General features: G+C 44.4%; 2 protein-coding genes across 2 annotated transcripts; one reads left to right on the forward strand and one right to left on the reverse strand.

The window, feature by feature from the left end:
- Positions 1 to 1,276: 1,276 nt before the first annotated feature.
- LOC140216814 (uncharacterized) lies at positions 1,277 to 4,029 on the forward strand. The gene is made up of 8 exons (XM_072287377.1): positions 1,277 to 1,738; positions 1,803 to 1,953; positions 2,635 to 2,818; positions 2,925 to 3,167; positions 3,231 to 3,402; positions 3,479 to 3,624; positions 3,681 to 3,858; positions 3,939 to 4,029. Exons 1-8 carry the CDS (start codon positions 1,614 to 1,616, stop codon positions 3,946 to 3,948), a joined length of 1,209 nt encoding a protein of 402 aa, XP_072143478.1. The 5' UTR covers positions 1,277 to 1,613; the 3' UTR covers positions 3,949 to 4,029.
- LOC126540225 (P2X purinoceptor 7-like) lies at positions 4,014 to 4,618 on the reverse strand. Its single transcript, XM_055075890.2, has 2 exons — positions 4,405 to 4,618; positions 4,014 to 4,170 (listed from the first exon to the last, which is right to left on the reverse strand). Exons 1-2 carry the CDS (start codon positions 4,593 to 4,595, stop codon positions 4,014 to 4,016), a joined length of 348 nt encoding a protein of 115 aa, XP_054931865.2. The 5' UTR covers positions 4,596 to 4,618.
- Between the last annotated feature and the right edge of the window lie 7,844 nt (positions 4,619 to 12,462).

A 12,462-nucleotide genomic window follows, 5' to 3' on the forward strand; every position in this document is an offset into this window, starting at 1 on the left:
AGTCTTTCCGCAGTGTCGGTCGCTTGCCGCGTTTGTTTACCGCAATCGGCGATCTTCGCACGTGGTCCGTCTGAAACGTAATCCCCGTCGGCGCTCCACGCAGGTAGTGCGTTACACGTGTGTTCCCACGGTCGTCGATTGGTATCGACGCATTCGTCGCGGTGGAAGGAAATGCCCAGACACTGCTGCGCCCAAGGCTGTTATAACAGCATCGTCGGTCGTGACTCGCCGTCACACACGTTTCCCAAAGACGAGAAGGTGCGTAAACTTTGGATACGTGCCTGTCAGCCATCACGCCCAGCCTGGAAACCTCTAAAAAATGACTTCATTTGCGCGGACCACTTCGTCGACGACGATTATGCGACAAGCCCGGCTGTGCTGAAAAGCCTCGGCATGCCGCTCAAAGGGCAACGCCTAAAGCCTGACGCTGTGCCCTCGGTCTTCTCACGAAAACGCAAGGCAGGAAGGATCAGCGGCGCGTTTGAAAAGAGGAGACGAAAAGAGGTTGGTACCGTTTCCGTTCATTTGCCGCCTTCCTGTGTAGTTGCTCACGACGGAGGCATAAATAACTATGCGTGCATGACTGAATACACAATTTCGTCACTTGTACATTCTACCTACGTGTTTTGTGCCCCGTTTTCATGTGCACTCTCGTATTCCTATATTGCAGATCACTGATCAAATATTGCAAGAACAACCTACCACACAAAAAGCCTGCCACACAGAAGCAGTTCACATCCAAGGGCCACAGTGTGATGATTGCGAAATGCATACACCTCCAATTGATCATGTTCCGTTTGAAGAAGTCACCCAAGCAGGTACATTTCATAATTCACGAATAACAAACGTATTTCACATTTGTCAATGGAGCGTTTTTTCTTAAAAAGAGCGATTTTCTTTGCGTAGGTGTAGAGGGAAGAAAACAAAAATGCATGTAAAAAATCTTCAAGTCATGTTGATAAAATTTTATGCTTTGGTGTGTGTTCATTAAACAGTTTTGTCAACTGTTTCCATCTCTTTCAGTTTCCTGTGAACGCAGTGCAGAGGCATGTACAAATAGCACGCAGAACAGTGAGTGTGAGGCACATCAGGAGAAATGCTCTGCAGCACTTCTCCAGCAATTTGCAGCAGAACCTCACGCCACCAATGAAAGACAAATTACAGCAAAACCACTTCAGGCTGATGCAGCTGTTCAGACATCAATGATATGTAGAGACTGGGGTAGGTGTATCAGAGGAACCAATGTGCATCCTTATGTCACTGCTCTGTTGTAACGAGCCTCGCTATGCATAGCATATATACGTAACAGCTACCAGCATAAAATCTTTGCACTGCCATTACTAATCAACGCACCTAAAGTTCTTTTGGCACATTGAGCCAGATGGTGCAGGTATGTCGTTTTCCACCGCACTAGGAACAACCTGGACACAGACGAGTGCACCTTCGCGTCTGTTTTTTCTGTATCCGTGTTGTTCCTGGCGTTTTGTTGAAAATAGCATGTCGGAGCAGTTCTAGTGTTGCTGCTAAATTATATTTTCGCTTATGCTATTTTTTTTCTAGCAACACATGTTGACATCCACGGGGACAAACGTAGTATTTCAACTAGCTCCTTTATGCCACCACGGTCTTCGACACCATTGCCAGAATGGACGGATGCATCTGAAGACGAAATGGATGAAAATGAAAACGGAAATCAATATGATCCTTCCTATGTACTCTCTGATGTCAGTTTGGATAAGTATGTATTAGACCATCATATAATATTGTGCAGTGCTCAAACAGATCTTTTTTTCTTTCTTCAGAGACAGTACTGTTAACACAGCGGTGCCTCTTTATGAAGAGAGGAAGTTCATTGTTTTCGAGTCTAGCCTGGATGAACTGCTCTCGGTCTGCCCTCTGTGTTCACATCCATGCAGAGCCATTGACAAAACTGTGAAAGGCATATTATTGCAGGTGACACGCATGTGCATTAACCATCATGTCTCTACATGGGCAACACAGCCAATAATTAATTGGAAGGCAGCTGGTAGCTTGCTTCTTTCTGCGGCAGTATTTTTTTCAGGCTGCAAAGCTTCGAAGTTTTTTAGGGCACTAAGGAGTGTGGGTGTTGCCTGCAGCAGTGACAAAACACACTTCAGAGTCCAAAATGCATTCGTCATTCCTGCAGTCACCAAAGTGCGTAGGCTCATCAAATTGGTTAGGTCATGTAACCAACCTTACAGTGTATGCATATAGATTCATGAGCCGTACACGTTCACTACTTCAAGGTCTGGACACACCACCAAAATGTGCTTTTTGATGAAGCCATTGGCCGTCCACTCCAGGTTGCTGGGGATGGTAGGGCAGATTCCCCTGGACATTCTGCCAAGTATGGCACATACTCTATTCTGGATATAGAGCAGAACAAGGTGTTGCACATCGAAACTCTCCAGGTAGTTATTATTGTTGCATGAGAGAGTGCTATAGGAAAATCTGCAAGCTTGCTTAGGAGGTAATGGGTAGGCTAGTTGGTTGTACACAACCTTTGAGAAACAACAGCGCTGTCAATAAGACAGCACTGTTGTTTCCCAAGAAACCTGCAAGCATTCGTGACTACATGCACATGTGCTTGGTTTAATGATGCTTATGTTGCAGTCAAATGAAACCAAGGGAAGCAACCATATGGAGCTTGAAGGACTCAAGAGGACACTGCAAATATGCGAGGCTAATGGCCTCGAGATTTCAACTCTTGTGACTGACCGTCATTCTCAGATAAAGGCATTTACATCAAAGGAGACCTGCATAGAGCACAGCTTTGATTGCTGGCACGTTGCCAAGAGTAGGTTCTGCATTAATAAATTTTTTAGAAGCACAAGTACCAGTAAGATATCTGGGCTCTCAAATTTTTATTCATGATGCATCTGGTTATCTCTATTTTTGTACAGTGCTCAAAAAGAAGCTGACAGCAGCAACGAAGCTCAAGAAGTTTCAGGAGCTGACTCTATGGATTCCTGCTGTCATCAACCACCTGTATTGGTGCGCCCTTTCAAGCCGGGTGCAACCTGAGCTAATTCTTGCCAAGTGGTGCTCCCTTGTCCGTCATGTCGTTGACATTCACGTACATGATGAGCGCCTTTATCCGAGGTGCGAGCATGAGCCATTGCCTAAGAAGAAGTGGCTGGAAGAAGGTATGTGGCTTTGAAATCTTGTTTTTTCAGTATTTTTGCATTATTTCCAATGAATTCCTTTAGGATCACCAGCGCACCAAAAACTGAAAGCCATCGTCCTTAACAAGGCTTTGCTCAAAGACATTCCTCGACTATCCACGAGTGCACAAACATTTGCTGTTGAATGCTTTCACAGCACCATCACTCAGTTCGCACCGAAAGATACCCATTTTGGGTATTCCAGCATGGTAGCAAGGTAAAACATACTTTGTGCCTAAGCTGTTTAGGTGGACTGTTGTGATGTAAACGGATATGGTCCTGTTTTCTTTCAGAACACGCCTTGCCGCACTTCACTATAATGAAAATAGTGCAAGGCAGCAAGCAACCACTGACAATGGGACAAAGAGATGGCTGGTCAAATACCCGAAGGCAAGAAAGGCTGCCGTTGTCGCACCAGTGAAAGAATCTTGCACATACGGTACTTGGTTTGCGTGTTTTTGCACACACATTGCCATTTACTATGCTTTGTTCCAGGCTATGTGAAAGAATTGCTGAAGTGTGCTGTGGACCTGTGCCAGAATGCGAGCTACTACAGGGAGGCATCGGCACGTACAAGTGTGAACGTGCCCCCTCCACTTTCAAGCAACTTTGAACGGGCTGACAAAGAAGCTCTCGTGGCAGCACATACAAGGCGCTTTAATATTTTACCAACGTAAGGCTACTTTCCTTTCATGTTGCATCTGAAACTGAAGCTTCTTGTGTAACCACTTATTTCTCTGTCTCGTATTACAGACTGCAGTAGTTCACTGAACAAGACACGTCATTCTGAGAAGAAAACTCTGGGTGTTTATTCAGGAGAAACTGCCATCATGCGTCCAGGTAGCCAGTGTAATGCCCTCCTGGCGTAGGGAACTCTTTCCTGATTCTGTGGACAGCACAGCTTGGCAAAACGACCCGGTTACCTTGACCAAGTCGCCTGTACACCCACCAAACAAGCTGTCGGTAGGCAGTGTATCGGTATTGCCTGCAAAAAAAGAAACACACACACAACAATATAGATTAAAAAATTCACTTCGTGTTTTTCTATTGCATGCCATGCACTGTTCGTTTGAATTCATCTAACAAATAAAACGAACCCTCGATTCATTCCCTCTGTCTCGTTCATGCTATGCACCAATAGCACGAAATATATGCAGCGGTAACAGGGCTTCAGGATTTTTTTTTTCTCGCCTGATTACTGATTTCTTATTGTACTTACTCATTCAAGGTGCGTTGTCCAAGGTGGTATGGGCAGTAATGCTTCAACTTGAGGTATTCCAGGTCGAGTATGTGCCTATTGAGGCAATACAATTGAAAAAGCGGGTGCTTCGTGATGCATTCGTAAGTTTCAGCGGCGTTTGCCATCTTTTGCTGCTCTGTACAACAGACCCTCTCTTTTCCTGTAGGCATGTCGCCGCAGCGGTGACCGCAGGAGCACCTGTTGAAAGAAGGAAAATTACCCTATCAATTGCTGTGCAAGAACAAATATTCTCGGGTTGTGACAGAAATTGTTCATCCTGTGGATGCATGTTATTGTCACAAAACAAAATAGTCATGTTATGTACACTTTCGCTGTGTCTAATATCGAATGAAAGCATATGAGCGCCGTTTTAATTTATAATATATACAAAAAAGCGAGTGAATGAACGCCAGACAATTTAAAATGCACAGCACATTTATCTACATTGCTTTTTCACCCGTCCCTTTTCAACTTGAAGCAAAAAATGACGGGTTTTCATAGGTATCTGCATGATCAAGCCTCGGATTTCATGACTTGATTGTTCGCGCAGCATTTCCCTAGTAAATGTTACAGCCAAAGTTTTTCTTTCTCTATGGCCACAGAATCGGTGTAGCTAAGTGATCTGGTTGACGGGTCCCTAGCGCAGCCGCTCATCTCAACGAGTTCAACCAGTAAATGGCTTCTAATGGCGTGAATGTGACAGTAGCCGTAAACGCAGGGCAATGAAACAGCTGGAAAATTCCACACATGCTGTGCCTCGTCACGCAAAAACGAACTGCGTAGCGGTCGAAAGCCCACCGCGTAGGTAAGCACAAAGCGACGAGCTACGATGCTCTACGATTCAGCCATAATAGCTGCCACTCTGCCTCGCGTAGGTCACGAAACTAGGTGCTTTACATCCTACGTAACATTACTTTCCAAACTGCTGCCGCTGCACGTTAATTTGATTAGAAAAAAGGCTTACCATGTTGCTGGTCCGGGCTGCCTGACCGGCACGTCTACGGCCACCTGCTCCTCTTCGTCGCTTGACGCGGAAGGCTCGTAACCGTAAGCGATTATATTTTTTGCCAAGCTGGAACAGTCCTCGTCTTCAGAGATATACTCATCGCTGGTAGAGGCGCCTGAACCCGTATCCATGCTCGCGATGACGGCGGCGGCGCACCTCGAATGACCGTGGCAGGCCGGCTGGCTTTCCGACGAGGGTGTCGTGACGTCACGCCTTCCGACTCGCGTGGGCCGGGCGGCGTTGCGCGCGCTCACAAAAACGCCAAAAATAAATCCATCCGCTGAAAAATGAGCTAAGTGGCCATTTGTTCTCGCTGTACTCGCACACTGAGGACTCATTTTCAGCATTTTCGTAAAATTTTCAGATTTTGTGTCCGTATCCCTTTAACGAAAAATATTCATCCCCCATATGAAGTCAGAAGCACGTGCAACTGTACGGAAATATTTTATTTACATTCTTGCAATAGCGATTCAAATTATTGAGGCTAAATTCATCTACGCTATTATGTGCTGTCGTAACAGCTAAAGTAAACCGCGAAGCCCATTTCCATTACCCCGAGACGCCATTGAAATCACGGATGCACAGCAACATACCAATGCACTACGTGTTTTTCTGTTTCTTTCTTTTTTTGCCTTCATTTCTGTTTACGGCTTCATAAAATGAAGAGACGGTTTATGTCATTTACCTGTATGGCTATCTTTCTCGCTAAAACGACGTTTAAACACCTTTGTTGTTTTAACATTTCTAACATTACTCGGTATTAAATATGTTGCACCGAAAAGTCGCCGTATGCCTAATCAATATTCCAGTTTAAGTAGAATATGAAATGAGCTGCCTAGCACGGTCCATGCAATGCGAATTTTTCAGCACTTAAGGCAGGATGCTTGACGTTGTGTCGGGTCACTATGCATGCGTATGCGTTGTTCAAGTTAATGTATTTTCTGGATTTTATTTTGCTTGCACACGACGGCTGAGCAGCAGTCATTAGGTAAGCGACAACGCCAACTCTCTGCTTTGCTGAATAGCAGCAGGAATGTCACCGGCTAATTGTTGGGCTCCTCATTTACTACTAAGGGAGGTGCTTGCGGATGCATTTGACCATTCAACCAGGCACAGGCCATACTCGAGCGGCATGAAAATTATGAGACGCTCAAATGGTTATTAAAGAGCGGCATTTGAATATGGGTAGCGTGATTGCACGAGACTTCAACACGCGTCCAAAAATATTTATTTCAGATTTCATTTATTCTTTTGTGTTTTATGCGCCTACCACTCGGGGGCACGAAACTGAACTTCGCTTCTTTAGTAACTAGATAATTTAGGTGGGAAGAAGTAACTAAGTTCTTCATTGTGCAGGCACCATTTCCATGCGCTGGGAATTCTCACAAATCCAAAAGACTATAAGCTACTGAATGTAATGGTTACGAAAAAAAAAATTGTTTTTTGACCTATACGGAAGTAGGGGTAAGCTAGCATTATTGTGGCGTCTGCGCCAGGTGGAAAAAAATTAGGAGAATTCTACTTAAGCAATCTATACTGAAGGCTGCGACATTTCGAATTTTCATTCCTAAGCGGGGGCGTTTTTCAAGTTAAGTGCGATGCGAAATACTAATTTCGTAAACAATGCTGTTCAATATTGCTGCTGTAGCGCAGATACATGCTTTTGCAAATTGTCTCAACAATAACATTGTGATGATACCGACCTATAAAAATAAAGTAACAATAATTTTTTTCTCAGAACCTCGTAAACAACTGTTCACAGACAGCGGAAAAATAATATTAGAAACCATGTTGCATTATTTTGTTTTCAACGACAAAAGTTCAGCAGACCTAAGACTGCTTAGGTGTAGGAATTTGAAAGCATTGTAGCCGCTCTGGGGAAAAGTTTTCGCGTTAGCTATTCATCCGTATGTCGTCGTGCACGTTGTAAACTTGCACAAGATTCCTTTTTGTGTTCCTTTGTTTGGTCTTCTGCGGCATGCTTCCGTGGGCAACCACGTTTCACAGATGCTGGGGAGTTAGATGCATAGGAGTGCATCCCAGTAGACACAGCACCGATTAAATCTCAAGAGCAAGGGACACGTGGGAGGCAGTGACGGGACGTGTGCAATGACGCACGCACTAGGCACTATATACATTGGCCAATCATAGCCGGGGAGCCATCGGGGCGTCGTGGAAGCGAGAGCGTATCTAACCCCGAAGACCCGGGTTGCGATACAAAAACTGGTACCAAAAATTGGTGATTTTGGTGCTATTATTTGGACATGCCGCGGCAACACTGCCGCATTATTGCGGAATGGGTCATATGATGCTTTCGCATTAATATAAAGTGCGAGTTTTGCCGGGATGTAGCGAAGTGCTATTTAACGGGACAGAACACAGAACGTACACGTTGTTTCGGAGAATAAGAATAGCTTCAGCACATACTCGAACTTCGGCCTTCAATGTTAGAGAACCTTCTCTGCTCTGCACTTACCATGAGAAAATTGACGGCGTGGAGCGGCACATCTGTATAACAGTTAATCCTATGCCATCTAATTAAAGGACACTATCAGAGGAACATCACAAAAATCAATCTCATTTTCTTCCGCGTAAACCAAAACGTAAACACAGGAGCTGACTAAAACCCTTTTTTCCCACCAAAAACTACTGCTCCAAGTATTTTTCTTCGCAAGCGGTCAAATATTGAAATGGTCTAACAAACCTACAAGTCCTACCACCTATAATACTATCATTTGTTTTCACATTAAGCGAAATTAATGACATTTTCCTTGTGGTACGTGCCACAGACCTGTGTTCAATTTGTGTCCTCCTACTTCTTTTATAACCTCTACTTACATTGTAATCTGCTGCATGTATCTTATCGTGGTCTATCTATATATTTTTCATCTTGCTCCATCTTGCTAAACCAGCTCCACTGGCTCACTGGTTATGCCATCACGATGAATAAGCATCAGATGCAAAATTTCTCACGTCACAAGGCCGACCGGTTCGCAGCTCCGTGGTGCCGTTGATTATATCAACAATCAATCGGCTAATCGATGGGCGATACTCTACGCCTCAAAGGCGGCCCTACAATGTCTTTTGTCAACTCTTCATCGCCGGTCCTGTGAACAGCTCGTGTCGGAGGTACCAGAAACGCCCCATCATGCGTGGGTCAGGAGGCAGCATCGCAAACATACGCTACAAATTTGCCTACTTCTTCTTACAGATTGCTGCAAGTACCTGTTTCCACCATCTTCAATGTTGTGCTCCTTCAGATTGCCGGCTCGTCGGTTTGACCCACCGGATGGTGGACGCTTGCTCAGGAAGCTTCACGTGTCCGTTGCCGACGAAGGCACTAAACGCAAACGTGTCAGACTGCGTGGACTGCTTCCTCCCCTGTTGGCCAGCACTAACCTGGCGGTGCTGCACATGCTCCGGCACCTCGGCGCCATCTACGTGCTCGCAACAGGATAAAGGACGGGCGCCTCTGGGGTTCCACTTCAGTGGGTCTGGCGACAGCATCGCCAACATGCGCTACAAATTTGCCTACTTCTTCTTACAGGTATGCAATTGGTATGGATGTAAATGCTATAGAAATGATGGTCGCTTCTTGTTGCTGCTGCCGGACCCTCCCACGTTCTTTTTCCCGAAAAGTGCTGCCTGTCTAGTGCACATGTTGAAAAGCCTGTTCATTCTTTCAGGCGACATAGAAACTAATCCGGGTCCTATCACTGAAAAAATGTTCGCCGAATTGCTATCAGTACAGGCTCGCATAAGCAACGAAACATCTGCACTAACCTATAAAATTGCCTCTTTCGATGATCGTCTATCTAAACTAGAGTCACTTGTTGCCAACACCAAAGATGTCGGTGAGCGCATGCAGGAACTAGAAAATACTGTTTCTGGTCTCTCAGATATGATCCAAAAGCTGGAGCGTAAGAATGAGGACCTTGAAAATCGGTCGCGACGGAATAACTTGGTTATTCATGGATTATCTGAAACACTGAATGAGACACCTGAGGCACTTCTTACTTCAGTACTAAGCATGCTAACGTCAAAGCTTGATGTCACGTGTGATAACATCGAGCGTTGCCACAGACTTGGGCAAAAAAGGACAGGGAAAGATAGACCAGTAATTATCAAACTGTTCGATTTTCGAACTAAATTAGATATCTTAGCTAACTCACGCAAACTGAAAGGTTCAAACATTTACATAAGTTAAGACTTCTCTGCACGCGTGCGACAGGTGCGCAGAAGCCTATGGCAGAATTCAACGGAACTCAGAAAAGTCGCAAAGAAAGTACGGTTACAACAAGAGCACCTGATTATCGACAGTGTTCGGTACGAGTGGAGCGACACCAGAAAGTGCGTTGTTAGGGCGTCTGATCACATCGCTCCCAGGAATTCCAACTGACTTCCACATAAAAGGAAACTGACACTTCTGAACTTTAATGCGCGCAGATTGGTTAACAAATATGTTTGTTTCAACTGGCTTGTAGAATGTCACAAACCATCAATAATGTGTGTTCCTGAGACTTGGCTAAATGACTCCATTTCCGAGAATGAATTTTTGCCGCCTGGTTACTCATTGTGGAGAAATGACGGGACTGTTGGTCGCGGTGGTGGCGTAGCGCTTTTTATTTCTGAAGATATTAAATACGTTTTGCTGCCGAAGCTTCATGATAGCGAATCGGTTTGGTGCAAGATTGACTTTGGCAGCTTTACTACTGTGATTGGCGTTGTATACCGACCACCAAATGATGTCAATTTAATCCACGCTGTCACGGATTATATTGCAGTGAACAGGCTACAAAAGAAAGCCAGTTAATAATATGTGGCGATTTTAATGCCCCCTACATTGACTGGCGTTCTCTTTCTTCTACTAGACGTGACCGACCAATCTGCGACGCTCTAATCAATCTTGCTGTGTCATATGATTTAACACAGATCCTTAGCTCGTGCACCCGAGAATCTGCTATTTGGGATTTGGTCTTCCTCAGTGATGGGCTCCTGTATAACCAATGTGACGTTGTGGAGGGCATCTCCGATCACAAGGCGGTAATTGTCCACCTAGATATTGCTCTAGAGCCCAATAAACCAACATATAGTACTGTCCATGGCTTTTCTCGAGCTGACGACAATTCTATCGTCGCCTCGCTTGCATCACACTTTGATGAGTTTATGTTTTCGAGTGATGCCTTAGGTGTTGACTTGTTAGTTAAAATGTTTCACAACATTGTCAAAGAGTGCATAGCTAATTTCGTACCAAAAAAAAATGTGTAAAGCGAAACCCGAAACACCGTTGGTACACTAGAGAGATTATACAGTTGATTCGCCGGATAAAGCGCTTCCGCCGTGGCTCTCGCACTCAGAATGTCCGAGAAAACTCAATGCTAACATCGCTTAGACAAACTCTTAAGACTAAATTGCAGTACGCTAAAGATTACTACTGTAACAACACTCTGACGACATTCCTAAAAGACAACCCATCCAAATTCTGGAAAACGGTTGTTCCTCCTGTGTCCAACTCAACTTCTATGATCATTAACGGACAGTCGTGTTCAAGTGCTATCATGATCTCTGAAGCATTAAGTACATATTTTAAATCTATTTTTGTTGAAGATAACGGCATTGTCGCTACGTTTCACTGTGGTAGTGCATCGGCATGTCTTCCAAAACTTCAGATAACGATTAGCGGAGTTCACGGCCTCTTGTTAAATATTGATACTATTAAAAGTGCAGGACCAGATAACATTCCAAACACGTTTTTAAAGAGATACTCAGAATATTGTGTGCGGTATCTGACTACCATCTTTCAAAACTCTGTCGAATCGCAAACTGTTCCCAGTGTCTGGAAGGTTGCTCAAGTTGTACCGATACACAAATCTGGCATTAGGCAAACAATTTGCAATTATACACCAATCTCGTTATTATCTACTCGTTGTAAACTACTAGAACACATAATTCATAAGCATATTATACAGTACCTCAACGATAACAACATTCTTTCACATCATCAGCATGGTTTTAGATCGGGTTTTTCCACCGTTACGCAACTAATTGAATTCACTCACGACGTTGCTACTACACTTAACAATCGTGGCCAGAGTGACGCCATATTTGTTGACTACTCCAAAGCGTTTGACAAGGTATGTCATGCTAAGTTACTTATGAAGCTTGACTCTTTATTCAGAGGCATACACGGCAATCACTTGCTTGGCTGGATAAGAGACTACTTGCATCTGCGGTCCCAGTTTGTCTCATTTAATCAGGCGCACTCATCTTCAGTCGGTATTTCTCCCGGCGTCCCACAGGGCTCCGTATTGGGACCACTTTTATTCATTATTTACCTTAATGATGTCGAGGGTGTCGTTACTAACCCTGTTGTTAAGGTCCGTTTGTATGCAGACGACTGTGTCTTGTACTCTAACATCGTCAGCGTAAATGCCCAGGAGATGCTGAATAACACGTTCAATGCCTTCTGCAAATGGAGCAAGACCTGGCAAATGGAAATCAACTTCGATAAAACGGTATCAATGACCTTTTCGAACAAAAAGCAACCCCTGAAATTTGCCTACAGTAATGATGAGAAGATTTTGACTTCTGTCACCGAGTTCAAATTTCTTGGTGTAATTTTTTCTGCCAACTTAAAATGGCACAAACACGTCGACTTCATTTGTTCCAGGGCTCTAAAACGACTTGAATATTTAAAAAGAACACTAAAACCAGCAACCAAGGAATGCAAACTAGCAGCTTACAGATGCCTCGTGAGGCCCACTCTAGAATATGCATCTGCTGTCTGGTCACCCCACTGCGTATCTGTTGTATCAAAGCTTGAGGCTGTGCAGAAGAAAGCTATTAGACTTATTTATAATCGATACGATCGCAATTTCTCCCCTTCTCTGCATGCTGGCCTGCTATCGCTTGAGCCGTTGGCACATAGGCGCACGTGTGAAAGGATTATAATGTTGCACAAAATTGTACTTGCTTGTGTCATTGTCGACGTACCTGTGACATTTGTTGGCTCCTCGGCACGTGTGACGTGA

Source organism: Dermacentor andersoni, chromosome 3 (genome assembly GCF_023375885.2).
Source record: "Dermacentor andersoni chromosome 3, qqDerAnde1_hic_scaffold, whole genome shotgun sequence".
Classification (NCBI taxonomy): Eukaryota; Metazoa; Arthropoda; class Arachnida; order Ixodida; family Ixodidae; genus Dermacentor; species Dermacentor andersoni.

What these genes read in the sequence shown, in the direction of transcription:
- LOC140216814 (XM_072287377.1), top strand. Translation starts at nt 1,614, where the DNA reads ATGCCACCACGGTCTTCGACACCATTGCCAGAATGGACGGATGCATCT. An exon ending in TCTGATGTCAGTTTGGATAA is followed by an intron (nt 1,739 to 1,802) that starts GTATGTATTAGA and finishes TTCTTTCTTCAG; the next exon opens with AGACAGTACTGTTAACACAG. An exon ending in TTGCTGGCACGTTGCCAAGA is followed by an intron (nt 2,819 to 2,924) that starts GTAGGTTCTGCA and finishes ATTTTTGTACAG; the next exon opens with TGCTCAAAAAGAAGCTGACA.
- LOC126540225 (XM_055075890.2), bottom strand. Translation starts at nt 4,595, where the DNA reads ATGCCTACAGGAAAAGAGAGGGTCTGTTGTACAGAGCAGCAAAAGATG. An exon ending in GGACAACGCACCTTGAATGA is followed by an intron (nt 4,171 to 4,404) that starts GTAAGTACAATA and finishes CTTTTTTTGCAG; the next exon opens with GCAATACCGATACACTGCCT.